Here is an 18,511-nt window from a genome sequence, read left to right as displayed (position 1 = left end):
CTGCTATTGTCACTGTTTTATTGGAGGCCTTAGGAACCACAAAAGGAACTAAAGTTTTTGTTTTCTGTTGCAAATTGTATGACTGTTTATAGAAAATCCAACAGGACAGGTGTGGTGGCTTACACCTATCATCCCAGCACTTTGGGAAGCCAAGGCAGGCAGATGGCTTGAACCCAGGAGTTCAAGACCAGCCTGGGCAACATGACAAAACCCCATCTCTACAAAAAGTACACAAAAATTAGTCAGGAGTGGTGGCACAGGCCTGTGGTCCCAGCTACTCAGAGGGCTGAGATAGGAGAATCATTGCTTGGGCCCAGGAGGTCGAGGCAGTGGTGAGCCATGATCACACAACTGCACTCCAGCCTGGGCAACAGCAAGACCCTGCAAAGTTTATAGTCATATAGAATTAAGTAATTCAGCATGCTGCTTAATACTAGATGAATATGTGAAATAAATTACAATTCTTTATGTCAGTAATAGATAAAAATGTAAAATTACCCTTTACAACAGCAACAGAAAATATGAAATGCTAGAGAATAATTCTAATAAAAAGAGGAGCTGACCAATGTGGAAAAGATAGAAAGCTTTATTGAAATACACTTAAAGACATAAGTAAATGGAGACATACTATTTTTATGAATAGGAAGACTGATGAAAATATCTGTTTTTTCAAAATCTATAAATTCCATGTAAGTCCAATGAAAATACTAACAGGCTTTTTCCTGGAACCTGATGGTTGAATAAACAATTTATATGGAAAAGTAAAGGAACAAGAAAAGTTAAAGTGATTTTTGATGGATAAGAAGAGCAGGAAGAATTGACCTATAAATGGTCCAGGCTTATTAAAAACAGTGAACAAGCCAGTGTGGCACCAGCACAGGGATACACAAACAGATAAAGGGAGGAGACTGGAGAACCTAGTAACAGCCCCCCACATATGACAATATGTGACAGCAGTGACATCGTAATCAGTAGGGGTGGGGTAAGGATGGACTAGTCAGTCAGTGATGGTTATTTAAATAGAAAAAAGAATTGGATCTTTGACTAAAGAACAACAAAAACCCACACAAAAAATCCAGGTGGATTAAAGACCTAAATGTGAAAAGAAATACGGAAGAAAATACAGATATAGGGGAGGACTTCCTGAGTAAAACACAAAAAAACACAAAGTAAAAGGTAAAATATTAATTTAGGCTGGGCATGGTGGTTCACGCCTGTAATCCCAGCACTTTGGGAGGCCGAGGCGGGTGGATCACCTGAGGTCAGAAGTTCAAGACCAGCCTGGCCAATATGGTGAAACCCCATCTCTACTAAAAATACAAAAATTAGCTGGGTGTGGTGGTGGGCGCCTGTAATCCCAGGCTTAGACAGGAGAATCACTTGAACCTGGGAGACAGGGGTTGCAGTGAGCCGAGATTGCGCCATTGCACTCCAGCCTGGGCAACAAGAGTGAAATTCCGTCTCAGAAAAACAAAATCAAAACCAAAAAAACTTTAATAATTTAGAGATGCATACTTAAATATTTAGGAATAAAGTGATTTCTGAGATTTGCTTCAAATGATCTTGGGGGGAGTGAGAGATATGAGTAGGGTATCATTGATAAAAGAGTAGCTCAGAGTTGGTAATTGTACATGCTAGCTGACGGGCACATAGGGATTCATCAAACTTTTTCCTTTCAGTATATGCTTGATTTTTTTTTTTTTCATAAAAATGATGAAAAGGAAAAAAAATGATAATAGGTTGCCAGTTTTCACCCACCAGATTAGCAAACATTTAAAAATCTGATAACTCTAAGTGTTAGCAAGAACATGAAAAAGTGGGAACTTTTTTTTTTTTTTTTTTGAGACAGAGTCTCGCTCTGTTGCCCAGGCTGGAGTGCAGTGGCGCAATCTCAGCTCACTGCAAGCTCTGCCTCCCGGGTTCACGCCATTCTCCTGCCTCAGCCTCTCCGAGTAGCTGGGACTACAGGTGCCCGCCACCACGCCCGGCTAATTTTTTTTTGTATTTTTAGTAGAGATGGGGTTTCACTGTGGTCTCGATCTCCTGACCTCATGGTCCGCCCGCCTCGGCCTCCCAAAGTGCTGGGATTACAAGCGTGAGCCACCGTGCCCGGCCGGAAAAAGTGGGAACTCTTAAACACAAATTGTAGGAACTTAAATTGGTACAGCCAATTTGGAAGAAACTGTGGCATCTTCTAGAAAAACAGTATGTATATTCTTTTTTTTTTGAGATGGAGTCTCACTCTGTCACCCAGGCTGGAGTGCAGTGGTGCGGTATCTCAGCTCACTGCAACCTCCGCCTCCCAGGTTCAAGCAATTCTCCTGCCTCAGCCTCCCAAGTAGCTGGGATTACAGGCATGCACCACCACACCTGGCTAATTTTTGTATTTTTAGTAAAGACAGGGTTTCACCATGTTGGCCAGGCTGGTCTCAAACTCCTGACCTCAAGCGATGTGCCTGCCTCGGCCTCCCAAAGTGCTAGGATTACAGGCATGAGCCACCACGCCCAGCCCCAGCAGGATTTTCTAGGCTAAATCCTAGAAAATCTTGCTCGTGAAAATGTACAAAAAAGTTCAGAGGCTCATTGTTTTTAATGGCAAAAACCTAAGAACACCAAATAGCCATTTGGAGAAGAATGTGTAACTAAATGGTGGCATATTTACATCGTGGGATGAAAGTGTATTATTAATAACTGGAATGTCATCCATCCGCATGGATAAATCTCACATTTGGTGAACAAGGAAAGGAATCTGCAGAATACAAACACTGTAACGCTGTTTACATAAAATATAAAACCATGTAAAACTACACAGTATGCTGGTGGAGGTGCATACATATGTAGTAAATGTATAGAGAAAAGCTAAAAGCAAGAAGTTCAGAATTCAAAATACTGGTTATTTCTGGTGGGGGAAGAGGAGACTGCAATTCAGGGCACAAAGGGACCACTATAAGGGATGAAAAGGTTTTGCTTCTTAAACTGGGTGGTAGGCACATGAGTGGACATATTATTTGTTAATCCTTTTGTGCATAATAATTTTTTTTTCTTTTTTTTGAGATGGAGTCTCACTCTGTCGCCCAGGCTGGAGTGTGGTGGTGCGATATCGGCTCACTGCAAGCTCTGCCTCCCAGGTTCAAGCAATTCTACTGCCTCAGCCTCCCGAGTAGCTGGGACTACAGGCCCACGCCACCACGACCAGCTAATTTTTGTATTTTTAGTAGAGACGGGGTTTCACCATGTTGGCCAGGATGGTCTCCATCTCTTGACCTTGTGTTCTGCCCACCTCGGCCTCCCAAAGTACTGGGATTACAGGCACGAGCCACTACGCCAGGCCTTTATTTTTTTGAGACAGAGTCTTGCTCAGTTGCCCAGGCTGGAGTGCAGTGGCGTGATTTCAGCTCACTGCAATCTCCACCTCCCAGGTTCAAGCAATTCTCCTGCCTCAACCTCCCGAGTAGTTGAGATTACAGTTGCCCGCCACCATACCCAGCTGATTTTTTTTTTTTTTTTAGTAGAGACGGGGTTTCACCATATTGGCCAGGCTGGTCTTGAACTCCTGACCTCAGGTGATCCACCCGCCTCGGCCTCCCAAAGTGCTGAGATTACAGGTGTGAGCCATGGTGCCCGGCAAAATAATTTATAATTTAAAAAATAAATTTTCTCTTTCTAGAACTAGATATAGAAAAAATAATAAAACTTTTTTTCAGCAAAAGAGGGGTCATGATAGGGAGAAGTGAGAGGAGGGCACAAAAGTACACGTTGGAGGAAATAATGAAATTCATTTCAGTTCAACAACAAACTTACTGAGAACAGATGAATGAAACCTTGCCTGTCCTATAAGGAATGCAGTCGTCTGCCAGAAGAAAAATGCTGATTCTTCCCAGTCCAAAGGTAAAGATGGTGACTGTGAAAGTATCAGCTTTAGCCAGACCACTGATGAAGCTCCCAGATGTCACAGCATCCATGGGCTTGTGATCTCAGGTGAAGGCGTTGAACCCTGAGCCCTGGCTTCCCATCTCTTCACTTGCTGCCTCCACTACCCCACCCCCATATTCAGAATGGCTTCTAGGCTTCTAGGTTTGTGTCTTTAATGGCACTTAGGCAATAAATAAGAAATACAGTGCAGTGCTGACTGCATCTTCCCTACAGCTTTCTGAAGTGAATCGATGTCTCTGGGAAGAAGAACAGAGTAGTGTGAGTGTGAAGGACTGGATTCTTGTTGCTTTCTCCTGACGCCCATTCCAGGGTTTCCCCAGGCAACTGGGAAGACCATCCATGGTGAGGCCTGCAATCTAGGCTTCTTGCTGATCAGTCAGGTGAGTCACCTCTTTAGGAGTGATACCAGTGTACGCCAGTGCCCAGTTCCAGGGGAAGACAGAAGTGGGTAACAGGCTTCCTGTCCAGTTAGGCAGGAGATGAGCCCTGCTGGCCATCATTGATCAGTACCACCTCCTACCACCTCCAATTTCTGGCTTCCTTACGGCCTTCTTGGGGAGTCCCCAGCTTCCTCATGGCTTTCCTAGGGGGAATCCCCAGCTTCACGGCCTTCATGGGGGAGTCCCCAACCTCTCCATGGTCTTCTTAGGGAGCCCACAGTAATGGAAGCCTGATGGGTGCTCTGATCCCAGGGTCATGAGCAAAGTGCTGCAGACTTGCTCCCTATACCTCTTGTCACATCTGTGGGAATCCGAGGCCCTGCATGGGTTTTCTGTTTCCAGCTTTACTCCAACTTCCGGGGTCCCGTGATACAACAAGTGTCAACTGAGTGTCTGCAGATCTGAAAGAGACCAATCACAGCGTTGTCACCCCTTCCAAATCCAGCATCTCTGTTTTCCCCAACAGGTCCTGCCTCTTCTACCTTTTTATCTATTACCACACTTCCAAACCTACTGCAATAGCATGGCCCTCCCCAGATACACTTATATGCACTTCTTTCGTATTATTTTGCATCATTTTGCCTTACTAAATCAATGTCCCTCCCGGCACCTTCCCAGCTCTTGATGGACATCTCCAGCCTAATCTCAGAGAAACCTAATGCTGTTACTGTTACTACTACTAGCTACTAACTTATTGAGGACCTGATTTGTGCTAGGCTCTGCCTGTTAGGAATACATGTGCTAGGCCATGTTCTGAGCCCTTAGTGTATATACTGTTCTCATTTCATAGCAATGGAAACCTGGTGGTCAGTGAGGAAACCAAGGCACAGAGGGGGTGAGTAACTTGACCACGTTACTTTTTATGGGTTGATAATAAGTACAGGAGCCAGGATGCAAACCCCAACAGCCTTTTCCGAAGGCTGCACTTTGAACTACTAGGCTACAGGGCTGTCTCCTAAAAGTCAAAGTAGATCAGACGCTATAGCTGAATCCCGTTCCCCTTCTCCCTCCTGTAGTAGCTTACAACGCATGACAGCTTCTCTGACTTGACGAAAGCCACCATCAGGGCCCCTGCCATCGACGTAGTACATGAATCGGAGCTCAGGTGGGTAGGCAGCTCTGCTGAGGCCCGACAGCAGGGGGATGGTGCGGCCCTCGGCCCCTGGGGCCTCGGTCAGGGCCTGCAGCATCTGGTACTTGCACCAGGGGTCCTGAAGGAAGCCCGGCGTGATGAGCAGCACCCGGCAGTGACTACTGCTCAGTGCCTGGCACAGCTCGGACACGATAGCGCCGCCTGGGGTTGCATCCCGGAGTTGCAGGAAGCAGCGCAGGCTGGCAGTGCTGCCTTCCAAGTAGGAGACCAGGTCCTGGGCGGCCACCAGGTCTTCCTCACTGTGGCATACGCAGACATCATAGTCTTTGCTCCAGCGACTACTGCCGCTGTCACTCGCATGTGTGGGTGGCAGGCTGGGAGATGTGACTGAGCTGAGGCTTGGGGGTAGCGGGCTGTCCTGTGAGGTAGGCTGTGAAGCATCGCTGGAGGCGCTTTCTGGGGAGTCGGGCCTCTTCTTGGGCTTCTTCAGCAGGGTCTGCCTGAACCAGTCTGTGGGGGAGAAACACTGCTCAGGCCTGTGTCTTACCAGGTGCCCTCTCACTGCCCACACAGGGAGGAGCCCCACCTCGCAGGGAGGACAGACTGCAGCCCACCTCCCTGCACTGGGAAACATCTTATTCTCAGACACCTGTTGCTCCACTATTTTTTTTTCTTTTTTTTTTTTTCGAGACGGAGTCTCACTCTCACCCCAGGCTGGCGTATAGTGGCGCAATCTTGGCTCACTGAAACCTCTGCCTCCCAGGTTCAAGCGATTCTCCTGCCTCAGCCTCCTGAGTAGCTGGGATTACAGGCACGCACCACCCCGCCCGGCTAATTTTTGTATTTTTAGTAGAGACAGGGTTTCACCATGTTGGTCAGGCTGGTCTTGCACTTCTGACCTCGTGATCTGCCTGCCTCAGCCTCCCAAAGTGCTGGGATTACAGGCTTGAGCCAATGTGCCCAGCACTCCGCTATTTTTGTATATCTTTTGGGACTTGCCTAAAAGGGCCCTCTGAAGGTAAAGGTTTTGGACATGTGTCAGAACTCTGGAATCCTTATGTGAGAGTGTTCCACCAGCCTGGTTAAGAGAAATGGCCTTGCACTACTCCCAGGCCTTTGCTATCTGGTACCCCCAGCCCACCTTAAGCAGAACTTCCCACTAGAGCTGACTAGTCAACCACCCGGGAGTCTGCAGGCAGAGCTACGTTATGCTAACAAGGAGCCATCAGTCCCGAAGCCCACTTCCAGCACTGAGGGGAGGTGGACTTAGATTAGGAAGGGCTACCTATACAGGAAGGAAGGGGTATGGAGGACTGGCATCTGTTTGGCCCCAAGAAATCCTAGATTGTCGCTAAAAGGGGAAGAGGCTACTGCTCAGAGCTGCTGAGGAGTGGAGAGCTTCGTGATTCAGAACCCACACTCTGGAGTCAGGGACACAGCTTTGACTGTGGACCTGTGGACCTGTCTTAGTTGCTGAAAGTTAACTGAGATAATGCAGTGTCAGGTAGGTCAGGGAGCCGGGCCTCTTCTTGGGCTTCTTCAGCAGGGTCTGCCTGAACCAGTCTGTGGGGGAGAAACACTGCTCAGGCCTGTGTTTGGAGTATGGGACTCCATAAGGAGATGAAAACAGCTTCCCCAGCCTTTGATAAGGACAGATAGTTGTGGTGGGGATTGATTCATTTTCTCTCTCTGCTTGGCTTCTCCTCTAAATGGTTCTGGAACAAAGATTTGGACGACGAGAGACGGTGTTAAGCACTCAGCACAGTGGTTTCCAGGCTAGGAAAGCTAGCTGAGCAGGCCTGGAAAACCTTTGAGCCAAAAGGATAAAGATCTGGCTGAGCTGATGCAGGCCTCCCCTCCTCACTCTCCACAAAGCATCGAGGCCCTGAAGTCAGGTCAGGAGTTCCCCACGTCAGCCTTCCTGCATCTCTCTGAGTTTGGACCAGGCAGGCCTCCCACCGCGCCCTATGGAGGCTGAGCACTACACTCAGGAACACAGCAGAGTCGCGAGTCCGGTTCCACTCACCAGCCATCTTGCCTAGAGGCTTCTTAGGCCGAGAGCCAGGAGCTGGGAGGGAGGTCGATGATGCCATAGCGTGGGGGTCAAAACTAGCCCCGTGAGACCAGGCATTGGTGAAGGGGGAGGAGGGAGGAGACCCAGTCTTGACCTCATGGAGCAGCCATCCTACAGAGGGCAGAGAGAGAGAATCACAAAGGCTGCACTTACCCTGCTCTCATTCCCCGTGGATGAGCTCTGGGAAGTTCTGTTTCTCTCCTACTGCCTGACAGAGGCTTCCTCTCTGAATGGGTCCTTCATTCCTCATGAGATTAGGGCCAGACACGACTGTGACTGGAGCTGGATTCTAGATAAAGCCAGAGCTGTGTAGTGTGGGCAGACTTACAGGGTTTGAGCTCAGCATGACCAGCTGAGGGACTGTTCTCTGCTCCACCTGGCCAGGAGGATATTCGGGATCTGGGGAAGGGCAGCTGGCAGGCAGCTCTTTAGAAGGACTTCCTATGTAAGGCCTGAAATGGCAGAAGAAGGACAGTTGCTATTTGGACAAATAATGATGTATCCAGATAGACAGAAGCTGAACAGTAGAGAGAGAAGCACATGCAGGAAATCTTGGCAGACTTTTCCTCCAAGTCTGCCTCCCCCGAATAACTTCATCCACAGACCCACCGCTCCTGCGGCCATCAGCTTAGGAAGGTCGTGTCAAAAAGTGGTAAAGATTGCAGACTGCAGGCAGAGTGCCTGATTCTCATCTCTGGTTAACGTGGCCTTTGGCCATGTTGCTAAACTCCAGTTTCTCCATCCATGAAATGGAAGTACTAGAGCCTCCTTCTCAGCATTATTGTGAAGATTAAATGAAATAATTTATGTAAAGTCTTAATGGTGCCTGGCATGTAATAAATGCTTAGAAAATGTGGGCTGCTATGTATATACAATAATCTAGATATTGGAGGGATATATTATGTTCATGGTTTATAAAACTTGTAATGTTTCCCAAACTGATCATTAATTCAGTGCTGTTCCAAAGTCTAGAAGATTTTTGTTTTTTAGGTTTTTTGGTGGGGAGGTTGTCAGACTGCTTCTAAATTTATATGGAAATACAAAGGCCCAAGAATCCCTTAGAAAGGCAACCTGCCATGTTCCCTTCCCACCATAGTGACAGAGGATGTCCCTGATGGCGGACACTCTTTCAGCCTTAAGTTTCTGTGGAGCAGAGCCTGTGGGGGCTATAGTATTCTAGTGACACTTCTCCTGTGAAAGGCTGGCAGAGCAACTGGCACAGGGCTGCTTTCTCTTTGGTGGATCTGTGAGATCAAAACAAACCTGAGAACTCATGGAAGCAAGTATTATTAGACACACTAAAATAAAAGGTTTCAAAATTTAAAGAATGTGGCCAGGCACAATGTAATCCTAGCACTTTGGGAGGCCAAGGCGGCGGATCACCTGAGGTCAGGAGTTCAAGCCTAGCCTGGCCAACATGGTAAAACCCCTGTCTCTACTGAAAATACAAAAATTAGCTGGGCATGGTGAAGGGTGCCTATAATCCCAGCTACTTGGGAGGCTGAGGCAGAAGAATCTCTTGAACCTGGAGGCAGTGGCTGCAGTGAGCTGAGATTATACCACTGCACTCCAGCCTGGGCAACAACAGCGAAACTCCGTCTCAAAAAAAAAAAAAAAATTAAAGAATGTCATGCTATGCTGCACATTAATGCTTTGTTCACTGATGCGTAGAAGACAAGGGATGCTGAGGATTTGTGATCATATATCAAAGTTCAAAAAAGAAGTAGAACTTAAACCATAGCAGCAAAGGAGGCAGAGCAGAGAGTTGGAATGGGTACAGGAACCAGAGAAGACATCTGAAAAAGCAACACAGCTAAATGTGAAGCCACCAAAAAGGCACTGGAAGTTGACTATGAGTATGTATATGAGTTTCTTTTCTTTCCTAATGTGCTTGGGATTTCAGACAGCCTAAGTGGTAGGTTGCAGCTAGGGACGTTCAGGATGCCTTTTTGCCCCCAGTAGTAAACATGATGTCACTTGGTTTTTGCATTAAATATTTTTTCAATTCTGTTTTAATTTTAATATCAATTATTTGGCCTTGGTGCACTTGTAAACTAGAGCATCATTTGATTTTTAAATATTCTAAAGGTTAAACATTAACATAATATGTTAATCTACTTAATATATGTAGATTTAAAAGTTTCAGTTTCTCATTTTATGAAATGACTTGCCCTTTTGGCAACGCATGCTAATTGGGGGAAATTGCTTTTCCATTGCTCGGTTAAGAAGAAATCCAGTTGTCCAGCAGTATATGCCACTAGAAGTGGGGTGGTATAAGCCCTCATGAGAAACATGGAAACGTTTTAAAGAGAAAAATAACAGCACCTTTGACAGGATAATTGAGCAAGATGGCAGGTAAATTCCAGTAACCATACACACTGCCTACTTCTGGAATCCAAGATGCCATGCACCTTCCTTGTTCCTTTTCAGTTCTTTTGTAGCTGGAGCTGTGGAACTGTCACACATTCAAACACGTGTTAATCTTTCCAAGACCTGGTAACTGTCATCATATCTTGAGATGTGGTTGACAAGTAGGTAAGGTAATGAACCCAAATCTCCAACTGGAAGCTCTACTCACTAGCTCTGCCTATTCTCTGATTTGCTGTGTGGTCTAATACACAGTCGCTTTCTTTGTGCTTTGAAAAAATTCATAAAGTAGAATTATACCAAAAATACCCACTTTGTAAGAACGAAGACTTGATAGAAAATTAGTAAAGGGGATGGGCTCAGTGGCTCATGCCTGTAATCCCAGCATTTTGGGAGGCTGAGGTGGGCAGATCATGTGAGCTCAGGAGTTCAAGACCAGCCTGGCTGACACGTTGAAACCCTGTCTGTACTAAAAATACAAAAATTAGCCAGGCATGGTGTCACACACCTGTAATCCTAGCTACTCAGGTGGCTGACGCTGGAGAATCCCTTGAACCTGGGAGGCGGAGGCTACAGTGAGCCGAGATCGCACCACTGCGCTCCAGCCTGGGTGACAGAGCGAGACTCGATCTCAAAAAAATAAAGAAAAGAAAATTAGTAAAGAATTTCTTCAGAAAAGAAGTAGCACAATACCTTTAGTGCTTTCTAGAATGCTTTACCAATATTATGTGCAGAAATGGATGTAAAGGAAACATTATGGAGTTTTGCTGTATAAAATCCAGAGTGGGCCGGGCACAGTGGCTCATGCCTGTAATCCCAGCACTTTGGGAGGCCGAGGTGGGCGGATCATGAGGTCAGGAATTTGAGATCAGCCTGGCCAACATGGTGAAACCCTGTCTCTACTAAAAATACAAAAATCAGCTAAGCGTGGTGGTACGTGCCTGTAATCCCAGCTACTCAGGAGGCTGAGGCAGGAGAATCGCTTGAACCTGGGAGGTGGAGGTTGCAGTGAGCCGAGATCGTGCCACGCACTCCAGCCTGGGCAACAGAGCAAGACTCAAGTCTCAAAAAAAAAAAAAAAAAAAATCCAAAGTGTATTTAGTATCCAATATCAAATTGGTCTCCAATTTCTATTATATAGGGAATGTACTGGAGCCTGTGAAGGCATGTAATTAGAATATGTATCTCTTAGAGTTCATATTCGATTTCTGTTAAGCAGGAATCACTATCTGGGGTAGACAGAATAGTGGCCCACAAAGAGGCCCACATCCTAATTCCCGGAACTGAGAATACGTCACCTTCCATGGCAAAAGGGGATTTGGCAGCTGTGATTAAGAACCTTGTGATGGGGAGGGATTCCTGGATTACCCAGGTGAGCCGAATGTAACCACAAAGCTCCTTTCAAGAGGGAGGCAGGAAGGTCTGAGGCAGACGAAAGAGCTGTGCCAAGGGAAGCAGGTGCCAGTGGGATGCAGGTGGCCTCTAGAAGCTGGAAAAGGCAAGTCCATGGGTTCTTTCCTGGAGCCTTCAGAAGGAGCACAGCCTTGCTGATCCATCTTAGAACGGTAGGATAATCAATGTGTGTTGTTTGGGGCCACTAAGTTTGTGGCAATTTGTTACAGCAGCAATAGGAAACTACTACACTATGTCTGATTAGATAGGCCAATGAATGGAGAAAGTATTGGATTTCAGTTGAGTGCTAAAAAGTGGTCTGTTTAAAGGTTCAAATTGTTTGAAACAGTTTTTACATCTTTAAATAAATAAATTACCATCTACACTTCACCTGACTTTGACTTTACATTTAAAATAATTTTGGTTTCAAAGGCTGTTTTGTTCTCAAACACTTGCTAAAACATTTAGGTAGGATTAATTATGGTTTGCAGGACAATGTCACTTAAAGTCCTGAATATAATTCATTTATAGCTTGATAGACACAATACAGTGTTCTCAAAGAGGTTTGTAGGCTATGGTGCAGACCTAGGGAGACCCCCTGTGTTCACACCTGGGACTGTGGGAAGGACCCATGACTTTTTTTTTCAGACAGACTTACTCCATTGCCCAGGTTGCCAGAGAGGGTCTTGCTCTGTCACCCAGGCTGGAGTGCAGTGTTGTGATTACAGCTCACTGCAGCCTCAACCTCTAGAGTAGCTGGAATTACAGACGTGAGCCACCACACCTACCTAATTTATTTTTTTCATTTTTTAATTTTTCTTGGTACAGACAGGATCTTGCTTTGTTGGCCAAGCTGGTCTCTAACTCCTGGCCTCAAGTGATCTGCCCACCTCAGCCTCCCAAAGTGCTGGGATTACAGGCGTGAGCCACCATGCCCAGCTTTAATTTTACTTTTATCTGAGTCTTCTTGCTAGGGAAGATTTTTAAAAAACCAAACTCAAATAATACAACTATAAGGGGAAAAATGATAAAAAACATTAGAATGAAGAACTTCTGTTCATCAAAAGACATAAATAGGAGAATGAAAAGGCAATCTCCCAAGGGATAAAATGTTTAAAAATATATATCCAGGGCTGGGCACAGTGGCTCACACCTGTAATCCCGGCACTTTGGGAGGCCGAGGCGGGCGGATTACTAGGTCAGGAGTTCGAGACCAGCCTGGACAACATGGTGAAACCCCATCTCTACTAAAAATACAAAGATTAGCTGGGTGTGGTGGCGGGTGCCTGTAATCCCAGCTACTCAGGAGGCTAAAGCAGGAGAATCGCTTGAACCCGGGAGACGGAGGTTGCAGTGAGCTGAGACTGCGCCATTGCACTGCAGCCTGGGTGACAGAGACTCCGTCTCAAAAATAAAATTTTATATATATATATATATACACACACACACACACACACATACATATATCCAATAAATGTCTTATATCACAAATATTTCAAGGACTCAATGGAACTAGTAAGACGACAGAAAAATGAGCAGAAGAATTGAGCAGGCACTTCACAAAAAGAATATTCAAATGAGCAATAGACATAAAAACAGTTCATTAGTCATCAGAGAAATGCAAACTAATACCTCAATGCATCACTGCTGGGCACTCAGCCAAATGGCTACAGAGAAAAAGACTACAAGTGGTAAGAGTGTGCAGGAATGGGAACTGGAACACTGCCAGTGGGCACATAAACTGTACAGCTACTTTGGAGAAGTGTTTGGCCATAGACTAAGATGAGCATACACACATCAGCAGTTTCAGTCCTAGGAATATACTCAAACAGCAGTGCTTACAGATTTTTTTTTTTTTTTTTTTCAGACGGAGTCTCCCTCTGTCGCCCAGGCTGGAGTGCAGTGGCATAATCTCAGCCCACTGCAACCTCTGCCTCCTGGGTTCAAGCGATTATACTGCCTCAGCCTCCCAAATAGCTGGGATTACCGGCACCCGCCATCACGCCTGGCTAATTTTTGCATTTTTAGTAGAGACGGGGTTTCACCATATTGGCCAGGCTGGTCTCGAACTCCTGACCTCATAATCCGCCTGCCTCGGCCTCCCAAAGTGCTGGGATTACAGGTGTGAGCCATTGTTCCCCGCCTGCTTACAGATGTTTACCAAAAGACATTCACAAGAATGTCTGTAGCAGCAAGATGCAAAATAACCCCACAGTGGAAATGACTGTCCATCAACCCGTGTCCAGTAGAATGGATAAATAAATTGTCTAGCCATACAATGGAATATTATACACCAACAAGAATAAACTGCTAACGAAACATGGGTATCACAAAACATACTGAATGTCAGATGTCACACACATAAGAGTACATGAAGGGCTGGGCGCGGTGGTTCACGCCTGTAATCCCAGCACTCCGGAAGGCTAAGGCAGGCGGATCTCCTGAGTTCAGGAGTTCGAGACCACCCTGGCCAATATGGCGAAACCCCGTCGCTACTGAAAATGCAACAATTAGCCGGGCGTGGTGGCAGGCGCCTGTAATCCCAGCTACTCGGGAGGCTGAGGCAGGGGCATCGCTTGAACCCACGAGGCGGAGGTTGCAGTGAACCGAGACTGCGCCACTGCACTCCAGCCTGGAGGACAAAAGCGAAACTCCATCTCAAAAAAAAAAAAAAAAAATACATGATGCATGACTCCATGGATGGAAAATCCAAAACAGGCAAACCTATTTGATGGCGTTAGAAGCCAGGGATGTAGTCATGTTTTATTTATCGCTCTGAATCAGGAAATGTGCATGTTATGGAAAATGGTTGAGCTGTACACTTACTGTTTGTGTGCCTACACAGCAACTCTTTTAAATCTAAAAAATAACTAGATGTGGTTCCCTCTGAGTCATTCCTGACCCTGGTGTCCCCTAGGTTTGGTGTTTCAACGGGAGTTCTCCACACTTCCCCCTCTGTTGCACTTCTAGGGTGTGCCGTGATTCTAACGTACCCGTCTGTTCCCTGGGGACCAGAGGACTGGATCTGTCTGGTCCACCGCGGTCACCCTAGTCGTTGGCACAGTGGCTGCCCAACCCGTGTGTAGCTGCACATGACTGTGGTGTAATGCCTCGATAGGTCCCTAACCCCAATATTATGCAGTTGCTGAATCACTGCCACAATGACAACCCGAAGAGCAGAGGAAGAGGCTGTGACCGGAGCAGAGAAGAATGTGAGGAGAAACGATATCCACAACGCACTGACCGCCAGGCTCTTCCAGCGAGGCAAGCGAAAGGGGAGCCGCCCCGCGCGAGCTTCTTTGCGACAGAAAAGGTGACAGCCTCCTCGGAGGGCCGTTTCATGCCGCTTGCATGTTGCGGGTGCCAGAAAGGTGAAGAAGGGAAGCGGATGTGCCGCCAGCGGGGCAAGGCCGGACTGGAGGCGGCGCGGACCTCTGCGGCTCTCGGTGGGGCCGGGACTCCGGGGCCCAGGCCGGCCGCGCTCCGCCCCGCCCACCCCACGGAGCCCCGCCGCGCCTCCTGGTCCCCCGCGACCCCGCCCCGGGCTCACCTGCGCGCGGGCCCAGTCGCAATGCGGGCTGCGCGGACTGCGCGGTCTCCGCGGGGAAGAGCAGCGCGCAGGCCCCGCTCTCCGGAAGCGCCTCCCGCCGCACCGCCCCTCCCACGCCGCCCGGCCCAGTCCAGACCCGGGAGACTCTCGGGCACGATCTGGCTGCGGGAGACGCGGAACGGGGCAGCCCCTGTGTCCACTGCAGCCCAAGCCCCGGCCAGCCTGGCTTCTGCATGACTCCGGGCGCCTGTCCTCTCCGCTAGCTGCGTCAGGGCGGTCCGCAGCAACTCGGAGACGAGCCTGTGACCAGGGTCCCCCGGCGCCCACCGTGACAATCTGAAACCTGGGTTTTGTTCTAGGCGGGGGAGAAGGGAAAAAAAACACCCTATTCCACCCATTTAATCCTCCTAACACCCTGCAAGGGGGGGTGTTCATACCTTCTTCCTTTTATACAAATGAGAAACATGAAGCTTGGAGAGATAGAACGACTTTTCCAAAGGTCACACACAGCGAGGGGTGTACGGGGCTGCAGTGTAAGAGGGGCAGACCCGGGCGGCAGCTGGGAAGCCAGGCCGCAGCGGCCGCCAGTTCCTGTCCCAGACACTGGTTGATGCCGATGAGGATGGAAACCCCGTCTTAGGCCAAAGTGCTTTCTTTGCTCCTCTAAGCGGTGATCCCACATGGGCGTGATGAACAGCGCTGCAGTATGCTGCAGAGCCGCTGCAAACGGCGTGATGTAGGCAAGATGCTGGGAAGTCCTGGGTGAAAGAGATGCCTTTGCCTCCCACTTCTTAGAGCTCTTCAGATGTTGGTGAGCGCTGTGAAGCACCTTGGGGAGAAGGGAACGGAGCATTCCCCACACTTGTTTCACTCTAAGAAATGTGCATGTCTTCCTGAGCGTCTCGCTCCAGGGCATGCCAGTTTGGTAAACACTATCCTAAAACTATGTGCACGAAATGCTGGAGGGTGGAGGTAGTTTAATTAGGCCATGTAAGATTCATGATCTCCCCCTCCAATCTGATTTCCTCCTTTTCTCACCAGCCCGCCAAAGCGGATGAGCTGCCCATCGTGGGAAGGCTCTGGAGTCAACTGCCTGGGTTCACAACCAGCGCTCATCACTGACTAGTTGTGTGGCCTTGGTGAAGTCACGCAACTTTTCTAGGCTTGCTTCCGTCATCAAATTATGATATCTGGTTGCTGGTGTTCTCGCAAGGATGAGATGAGTCTACATAAAGTAGATCAGGCACTTGGCCCTGCACCCAAATGCCCAGTTTGCTTTGACTCTACCAAGCACACCTCCACCCAGGGCTCTCCTTTTCCCCAACTCTGCTCTGCAAAATGCCCTTCTTCTAGCAAGGCCTATTCTTTGTTTGTTTCCTTTTTCTTTTTTTTCACAACACACGGGTAATAACCCTTAACAAGGTTTGAGGGAGGCACATCTCACACATGTGCGTGAACACCCAATCATCATGCTTATGAGCTACAAAGGGATCAAGGCCCACGTTTGCAGCTTATTCAGGAAAGCTTTGCTTAACTCAGCCCTTCCCACCTCCATCCCTCAAAGGCCACAGTGCTTTTCATTGTAAAGAGCCTGTGCTATGGCTGCTTAGCTCCCACTTTAGAGTAAACATTCCCCGAGGCCAGGGATGGTTCTTCAGGCTCCAGCCAGAGCAGAAGGACACTCGAGGAACACTCAGATAAACAGGCCTTGACTGCGCCAAGTATGGGCCAAGTGTTGGGACAGCTGAGTGTCGGGCAAGGATGAAGAAGGCTTGGTCCCAGCTCTGCACAGCTCAGTGGGGAAGACAGATGCACAGAGACAATGGTAAGGGCTTGCCCACAGCTTGAAGTACAGCCCTGTGGGAGGACAGGAGAGTTGCTCAGTGCTTTTTTTTTTTTTTTTTTAGACGGAGTTTCACTCTTGTAGACCAGGCTGGAGTGCAATGGCGCAATCTCAGCTCACCGCAACCTCCGCCTCCAGGGTTCAAGCAATTCTCCTGCCTCTGCCTCCTGAGTAGCTGGAATTACAGGCACACGCCACCATGCCCGGCTAATTTTGTATTTTTACTAGAGACAGGAGTTCTCTGTGTTGGTCAGGCTGGTCTTGAACTCCCCACCTGAGGTGATCTGCCCACTCCGCCTCCCAAAGTGCTGGGATTACAGGCCTCAGTGCTTCTTAACAAACATAGTGCTCACTGTGTGGAAGGGAGCAGCTTCTGGGTGAGAAACACTTGAAGGCCTTTTCCCTTTTGCCCTGAGATTGGAATGTCCGTGCTGAAGGGAGGGGGAGCAACTGGCTGGCACCTAGGGAAACCTCACAGGGTCAACCCGGATGTTGGCTTGTCCCTCCTGCATATCCCTGGCAAGTTCCTTCCTGTCTTTCAGCACCGCCTTCTTCCTCTTCTGGCTTCTGCCTTAGGCCTGGCCCCCTTACCCCAACCCCAGGGGCTTCTGCTGTTACCTTACTGGAAGCACATCTCCTCCCCTGCCATTAGTAAGGCCCACCTCCATCATTTCTTCCCTCCCTTTCATCCTTCTCCACAAAGGCCACTTTTTCTGTTGTTGTTGTTTTATTTATTTATTTTTGAGCCGGAGTCTTGCTCTGTCGCCCAGGCTGGAGTGCAGTGGCGCTATCTCAGCTCACTGCAACCTCCGCCTCCCGGAGAATGTTCACACCATTCTCCTGCCTCAGCCTCCCTAGTAGCTGGGACTAAAGGCGCCCGCCACCATGCCCGGCTAATTTTTTTGTATTTTTAGTAGAGACGGGGTTTCACCGTGTTAGCCAGGATGGTCTCGATCTCCTGACCTCGTGATCCACCCGCCTCGGCCTCCCAAAGTGCTGGGATTATAGGCGTGAGCCACCGCGCCCGGCCTGTTGTTGTTTTTGAGACAGGGTCTTACTCTGTTACCCAGGCTGGGTGCAGTGGTGCCTCACAGCTCACTGCAGCCTCAACCTCCAAGGCTCAAGTGATCCTCCTGCCTCAGCCTCCCACGTATTAATAGCTGGGACTACAGGTGCATGCCACCACGCTCGGCTAATTTTTGTATTTTTTTTGTAGAGACAGGATTTTGCCACGTTGCCCAGGCTGGTCTCGAACTCGTAGGCTCACGCGATCTTCCCACCTCGGCCTCTCAAAGTCTTGGGATTACAACTGTGAGCCACCGTGCCCAATCCCAAAGGCCACTTTCAAGGCAGAGTGGGCAGTTTACCAGCTGTTTCTATTCCCATTCACTTCTCCTTCTCTGCAAGTGTCCACACCTTAGATTCCACTGAAACTGCTCTTCGTGAGGCCACCACTGACCTACTTGGGACTGAATCCAGCAGGCACCATGATCACTTCCTCCTTAGCTTCACGACACCACATTCTCCTGGCTTTTCTCCTGTCTCTGTGGGCACCTCTTCAGTGTCCCCTTCTCTGGTTTGTCCCTTAAATGGTGGGGTCCCTCCAGCTTCCCTCCTTGGCCCCCTACTCTACCCTCTGGGGTGATGCCATCCTGTTCCATGATGTCCACATCACTATCTATAGCCCAGATCGTCCCCCAAGGACCATGCCAATCAGCCCAACCCCCTATTTGAGGGATGCCCTACAGGTACCCTCGTTCACATCTCAGACTGCACCACTCACTCTGTCCTTCACTCCACTTCTCCCTGGTGCTCCTCA

General features: G+C 48.3%; 1 protein-coding gene and 1 pseudogene across 4 annotated transcripts; both read right to left on the bottom strand.

The window, feature by feature from the left end:
• Nucleotides 1-420: 420 nt before the first annotated feature.
• TIRAP (TIR domain containing adaptor protein) lies at nt 421-14,941 on the bottom strand. 4 transcript variants are annotated; one of them, XM_032167859.2, is made up of 5 exons: nt 14,850-14,941; nt 7,869-7,992; nt 7,493-7,651; nt 5,398-5,976; nt 421-4,774 (listed from the first exon to the last, which is right to left on the bottom strand). In XM_032167859.2, exons 3-5 carry the CDS (start codon nt 7,557-7,559, stop codon nt 4,755-4,757), a joined length of 666 nt encoding a protein of 221 aa, XP_032023750.1. In that variant the 5' UTR covers nt 7,560-7,651; nt 7,869-7,992; nt 14,850-14,941; the 3' UTR covers nt 421-4,754. The 4 variants fall into 4 exon arrangements, 3 of the variants coding, with proteins under 3 accessions (XP_032023750.1, XP_032023748.1, XP_032023749.1); XM_032167857.2 differs by lacking the exon at nt 421-4,774 and having other exon boundaries at nt 5,181-5,976; XM_032167858.2 differs by lacking the exons at nt 421-4,774; nt 7,869-7,992 and having other exon boundaries at nt 5,181-5,976.
• Nucleotides 14,942-16,243: 1,302 nt separating this feature from the next.
• LOC116477585 (small nucleolar RNA U13) lies at nt 16,244-16,341 on the bottom strand (annotated as a pseudogene).
• Nucleotides 16,342-18,511: the final 2,170 nt, after the last annotated feature.

The sequence above is a fragment of the Hylobates moloch genome, unplaced genomic scaffold (assembly GCF_009828535.3).
Source record: "Hylobates moloch isolate HMO894 unplaced genomic scaffold, HMol_V3 SCAFFOLD_11, whole genome shotgun sequence".
NCBI lineage: Eukaryota > Metazoa > Chordata > Mammalia > Primates > Hylobatidae > Hylobates > Hylobates moloch.
This window is presented reverse-complemented; position numbering and strand designations above follow the sequence as displayed.

Coding starts and splice junctions, on each gene's coding strand:
- TIRAP (XM_032167857.2), bottom strand. CDS start 7,559: ATGGCATCATCGACCTCCCTCCCAGCTCCTGGCTCTCGGCCTAAGAAG. Junction 5,977..7,492: donor GCCTCTAGGCAAGATGGCTG/GTGAGTGGAACC, acceptor TCTCCCCCACAG/ACTGGTTCAGGCAGACCCTG.